General features: G+C 24.9%; 1 protein-coding gene across 1 annotated transcript; it reads right to left on the bottom strand. All coding sequences in view use genetic code 6, as the record gives it.

The window, feature by feature from the left end:
* Positions 1 to 575: 575 nt before the first annotated feature.
* TTHERM_001002910 (response regulator receiver domain protein) lies at positions 576 to 4,850 on the bottom strand (the record flags this gene model as incomplete). Its single annotated transcript, XM_012800503.1, has 1 exon — positions 576 to 4,850. One exon carries the CDS (start codon positions 4,848 to 4,850, stop codon positions 576 to 578), a length of 4,275 nt encoding a protein of 1,424 aa, XP_012655957.1.
* Between the last annotated feature and the right edge of the window lie 1,150 nt (positions 4,851 to 6,000).

The raw sequence follows: 6,000 nt of genomic DNA, 5'->3' as shown, positions 1-6,000 counted from the left end.
ACCCCAAACCCCAACCCCAACCCCAACCCAAACCCCACCCCCAACCCCAACCCCAACCCCAACCCCAACCCCAACCCCAACCCCAACCCCAACCCCAACCCCAACCCCAACCCCAACCCCAACCCCAACCCCAACCCCAACCCCAACCCCAACCCCAACCCCAACCCCAAAAAGTATCATTAGATTTAATTAAATAAAAATATTAAAAATTTTCATTTAATTGATATTCTTAATAAATTGGCTTTAATTAAAATTATAAATTAATTACAATTTTATATGTTAAAATAAATACTTTTAAATAATATTTACATTATTTTATAATAAATTATTATCTTTTATTTATGGCATCAAGCAATTTTATTTATATTTACAATATGCGCATACTTCAAAGTAATTTTTTCAAAGATTTATCATTCTTGTTTCAAAAAATGTTGATTATAAAATATTTCTTTTTTTATATAATAATATTTTATTTTAGATTTAAAATTTATCCAATTTAGCTCCTAAGCATTTTTAGTTTAGCTTAATAGTATTGTTTTATGTTTAAAGAATTTACTAATTATTTGGTTTTTTATTCATTTAATATTACAAAAAACTTAATTTAGAACATTTTCAAAAGCAGATATGTTAATTGGCTTAGTTATGTAGAAATCCATTCCTGAATTAAAAGCTTTAATCTTATCATCTTCTTAAACGTAAGCACTACAAGCAGATATTATAGGACGGCTTATTTTTAATTTTTAGCTAAGCTTGATGATTTCTTAGGTTGCTTGATAGCCATTCATTTCTGGCATATCTATATCCATAAAGATTAAGTGATATCTCTTACAACAGGAATTTTCATACTTTTTTTTAATTAATTCTAGTGCTTGAAAGCCACTTGTTGTTTTATCAGTTGAAAATTAATACATTCTTAATCTGGCTTCAAGCGCGTATAAATTAAATTCATTATCATCAACCAAGAGAATTTAAGTACACTAGCACTGTTTTTACTGATTTTAAATGATTTCTTCTATTTTTTCTAATTGAAAAGTAGATTGCTTAGATCTGTTTGTAATCGAGCAGCAATAGTTGGAGAAATCGACTTGATTTTACTAATCAAAAAAATTTTCCTGTGGTACTTTAACCAGATTTTAGTTGCTATTTTTTTCTAAAGAAGTTACCAAATTTTATTGATTTTAATTAGGGTTAGCTAAATGCTACGGTTCTTCATTTAATTTTGAGTTAATACTGGTGACATGTAAGTTGTTTGAAGTGCTTTTATTGTAAGATTATTAACTTGACTATCTTTATCTAAATCTCTCTACATGTGGAGTAAATTGTTATGGAGATTTAATGTCAAAGCTATCGTTGAGGACGTTGCATGACTCAAGCTATTGGATTAATATTTTTTTTTGAGTGTTTTTAATAAAAGCATTTAAATTTTCATCATAGCCAGTAATGTTTAAAGTTTTTGTAGATTGCATATGAGGAGATTCTTCGTTAAAATCAAAGTTAAATTAAATACTTAAATTTGACTGCTTTTTACTTTATCTAACTTTGAGTAAAGGGCTAAAAATGTTTAGTTAATTTTACTTTGAAAATATTTCAGATTCTTTAAATCTGATAGGCTTGATTTCATTATTTTAATTAGAATTTGTAGCTTATTCTGAAATATTAGTATTATTTTATATGATATATTTTACTTAAGGGGTTTGATCACTTGAAACTATTGTATTGTTCGTATTTAAATAAATACCTTTTGAAGTTATTTATTATGATTGTTCATCATTGATCTCTTTGGCTGAAAATATGTAGCTTTACAATGACGAAGCCTACTATATTATTTATAATGTTGTTTTACTAAGATTATTGTACAAAATTGAAGCCTATTTTCTTATACTGAGAGAGTCTTAACGCTGTATATTATCAATAGGAAATAGCTCTTAAATAGTATTGGAATCGTTATACTCTTAGGTTTCAATAGTAGGCTTTTTAAATTATTATCTCACTATATTCTAAAGACTTCCTTAATTCGCATTGGATAATCTCTTTTTATTTCGTTTTAAAGTGCCTTGGCTCTAAATTTAATTTTCCGAATTCAAATTTTGGATATTGGTATAATCCTTGTTAACAGCTGCAGCTTGGTCTTCATCAATATTTTGCTTTTAGCTTTCCGTATATTATTTATCACTAATTTTTTTTTGATTCAGAGCAGATAAGTTTGGATATTCTGTTAATTCACCTTTTTCTATCCAAAGCTTTGTTTTCAAAGAAGCTTGGCTTTCAAATTTATTTTATGGATGATATAAAATGCACCCCTTTTTTTGATTAGATTTATTCACTACAAAGAATGTGAACGTACTACCTTTTCCTACTTCGCTCTTCACTGTAAGCTATCTATTATCTCCCAAGCACGATGCGAGCATAAATGATATACTTAGACCTAGTCCTGCATTCTTTTGGAACTATGAAGATTGTTATTTTTTCAGAGTGGGTGAATTTTATTTTTAGGCAGAATTTATAGACTCCAAATCAGGGTGAGTAAAATTATTAAATATTTACCTTAATTTAGATGCATGTATACCACAACCTGTATCTTTTACGTCGATTTAAATTATTTAATCTTGAGGATAAGATAACTTTATAACTACGCTTCCTTTCTATGTAAATTTCAAAGCATTGCTTAAGAGATTAAGAAGGACCTATCTAGTTTTATCTAAATCTGTGTAAACTATATTTGGTACACTTTCTTCACAAATTAGTTCTAATTGAAGATTCTTTTATGAAGCTTGTAGCTTTATAAAATTCATGCATTCAATACAAAGATTTAATGGAGAAAATTCTTAAAACATCATTTTAATCTATCCCGACCTATTGATTTCTGCTAAATCTAGAATATCATTTATTATGTTCAATAAAATGTAACTAGAAAATAATGCAGGATTAACATAAAGCGTTCTCGCCAAATCAGAAATATCATTGTTCATATTCATTATATCAAGCATAGAAATTATGCAATTCAAAGGAGTACGAAGCTCATGTGAAATGGAACAAAGCATTTTTCTTTTGAATTTATCCATCCTTTATTTCAGGCTTCGAGTTGTAACTTCAAAGTTTGTTTCTAATATCTCTATAGTAAATATGTAAGCACATTCTTGATTCTAAAATTTTAAAATTTGATTGCTAATATTGTTGTTGTTATTATCTAATTTTAGTAGAATTTCGCTGTTTTATAGAAATTAAATACTTTTTTTAACAAAATGCTAATAAGATAAATCATTAATACTTGAATCGCAGTTTGAAGCGTTTTAAATATTTTATTTTGTGTTAGATTCCTACATTAAAGCTTCATTTCCCTTAGAAGAAAAATTTAATCCAATTAGCTTAATTTACTTCACGTAATTATTATTGTTGTTATTATTTGAATTAGTTTCAATAGAGTCTAAGTTTATAAATGCTTATTTATTTGGGTTCTTGAGAGATTTCTCTAATTTTTACTCAATGAAACTCCTACTTTATAAAATATTGCAGTAAGTAGATTCTTTTTAATTCTCAGACTATTCTTCTACCTCTTAAAGCTCATTCATTGATTTTTTATCACATGTTTCACATATAAAATCTATATTTTTTTAGTTGATTTCATTTTCTTGAGATTTAAAGCAGCCTATTTTTATATCAAAATTTCTTTTTTTATTTTTATTATCAAAAAATTTTAAGGATATTGTCAAAAAATCTTGCTGAATCGAGTATTTGTATGTTTAAGTTTAGAAATTCATAGACTGCTTGTTTTAATTTATATTAATTTCTTAAAATTTATCAACAATTTTATGACATATTTTGCATTTTTAGATTTTTTGATTGTTTATTTCACTTTTTTCTTTAGGTTTTGATTGTATTAAAAAATTTAAAAGATTTGATACATTAATTGCTGCTTATTTTTATTCAAAAAACTTATTGATATCATTTGGAATTTAGCATTAAATTAGTTCTTTATTAAAAGTAGAATCTGCTTAACTACAAACAGGAGAAGGTTTACTAAAAAAATTTGATTTATTGTTAATAATTTATGGTTGTTGTAAATGAGGTTTTTTATTTTATGTGTTTGAATTTTCTAAAAGAAAATCAACGTTTTCTTCTTTTATACTGCTATCTTTCTTATTAAAATTTATCTACTCTTTGCAATGATTTTATTCTTTCTATTTTTCTTAAACCTGATTGAGTTTGTTGTGAATGTTTAAAAGATCATCATCTAAAGAGGTATGCATTAAGTTCAATTTAGAAAAGTGTTACTAACTTTTACCTTTATATTCATTTTACACTGATTATCCTGGTTCTTATTGAACAAATGCTGAGCTTTGGCTTTAGTTATTTGCATGATCTTTCTTATAATTTTAAGTGTGAGAAAGTCTTTGGTTTTCTTTATACTTAGACTCTAAATGCTTTTTTGTTTCTAATTTTTGAGTTGTAATTTAGTTGTAATTTAAGCTAAGAACAAAAAATGTTTTGATAATTTAATTTATTTAATCACTAGAATTTAGATTGGTAGAATCTCCAGATTCTTGGGTGAAAGATTATAATTATTAAATTAGTGATGCAAATTGATTATTATATTTTAATATTTCTTATTAATCATTTAATACAAGCAGACCTGTACTTTAAATATTTGTGTAATCAAATAAAATAGAAGAATTGAAATCAACACCTTTAATTTGTTCTTTTTCTATCTTGTTTTTATTCACTTTTATTGGTGAAAATGAATTCTTCTCATTCTAAATTTACTTATCGTTGTTATTACTTTTATTTTCTCTATCTTGATCATTGTTTCTTTGGAATTCAGCTGAAAAGGGTTCTTAAATGCTCTTATCCATATATCTAAAAATTAGTTTCTAATTATCATTTAAGTTATCATAACTTGAAGTTGCTTTAAAACAAAGTATTATTTTTATGTAAATAGTAGCTACTAGAAATATTATTTGAAGAGAATTAGACACATTAATGCTCTACGCATATAAAAAAAACCGAACTAATAAATAAATTAAATGCATAATTAAAATTTTGCAGTATTTTTTGCAATTCAAAGCTGCTATGTGCACTTCATAAAAGAGAAGTAGAAGTGCAAAAGACAAACCAAAGGCATAAACCTATATTTGAGGGAATTATTAAGAGTATTCGTTTAGTAAAACAGATTATGCTAAATATATGTAATCTCTCCACTAATAGTGTTTCTTTAATAAAATTATTCCTATTTACACAGTACTAACTAATAATAATGCCACTAATAAAGATAGACTTATCACCTTGCTATTTTATGAAAAATCTTAATTTAAGCAATAGTTTTTATCTAAAATTTATATAAAAATGATTTCATTTAAAGAATAAACACTTATTATTAATGTAAATATCATCAAGCTATTCTTATTTATAAAAGACTTCAGTCTACTTTCTTAATTCTTCATTTAAAGTAATTCTCTATGTATATATCTATCTATCTATTTTATTAAACAAGCAAGCAAGTAGCTAATATATTAATATAAATATATATAAGTCTTTTCTAATTTTTTTAACAATCTATAAATGAATAAGAAAAATAAATTGCTTTACTTACTTATTACCTAATTAATTTGCTTTGATATCTTTAATTGATTCTACAGGTTAGGGGGTTCTTAAATAATTAGATTATATATATTTAATTATTTTTAACAACAATCAAAAATAATAAAAAACATCTCATTGAATTTAAGATATTTTAATCAAATTAAAAATATTATTACTGAAAAAACGCTAACTTTTTATTTTTATCTAACTAACTAACTAACAAATTAATCAACAATAAATATCAATTATGATAAATATATCAAGTTAAAATAAATAAATTTACTTAAAAATATTGATATTTTTTATTTCTTTTAATAGTACAATAATACTTAAATTATAAATAGTTTATTCTTTGATTTGAGATATTTATTTGATTGAAAAAATGTTCATTTAAAAAAAAAAACATCTTTAAATTTCTAACCA

This window comes from Tetrahymena thermophila, assembly GCF_000189635.1.
Source record: "Tetrahymena thermophila SB210 genomic scaffold scf_8254167, whole genome shotgun sequence".
In the NCBI taxonomy this organism is placed as follows: Eukaryota; Ciliophora; class Oligohymenophorea; order Hymenostomatida; family Tetrahymenidae; genus Tetrahymena; species Tetrahymena thermophila.
Note: the sequence above shows the minus strand (reverse complement) of the source record. Positions and strands in the feature narration are given on the sequence as shown.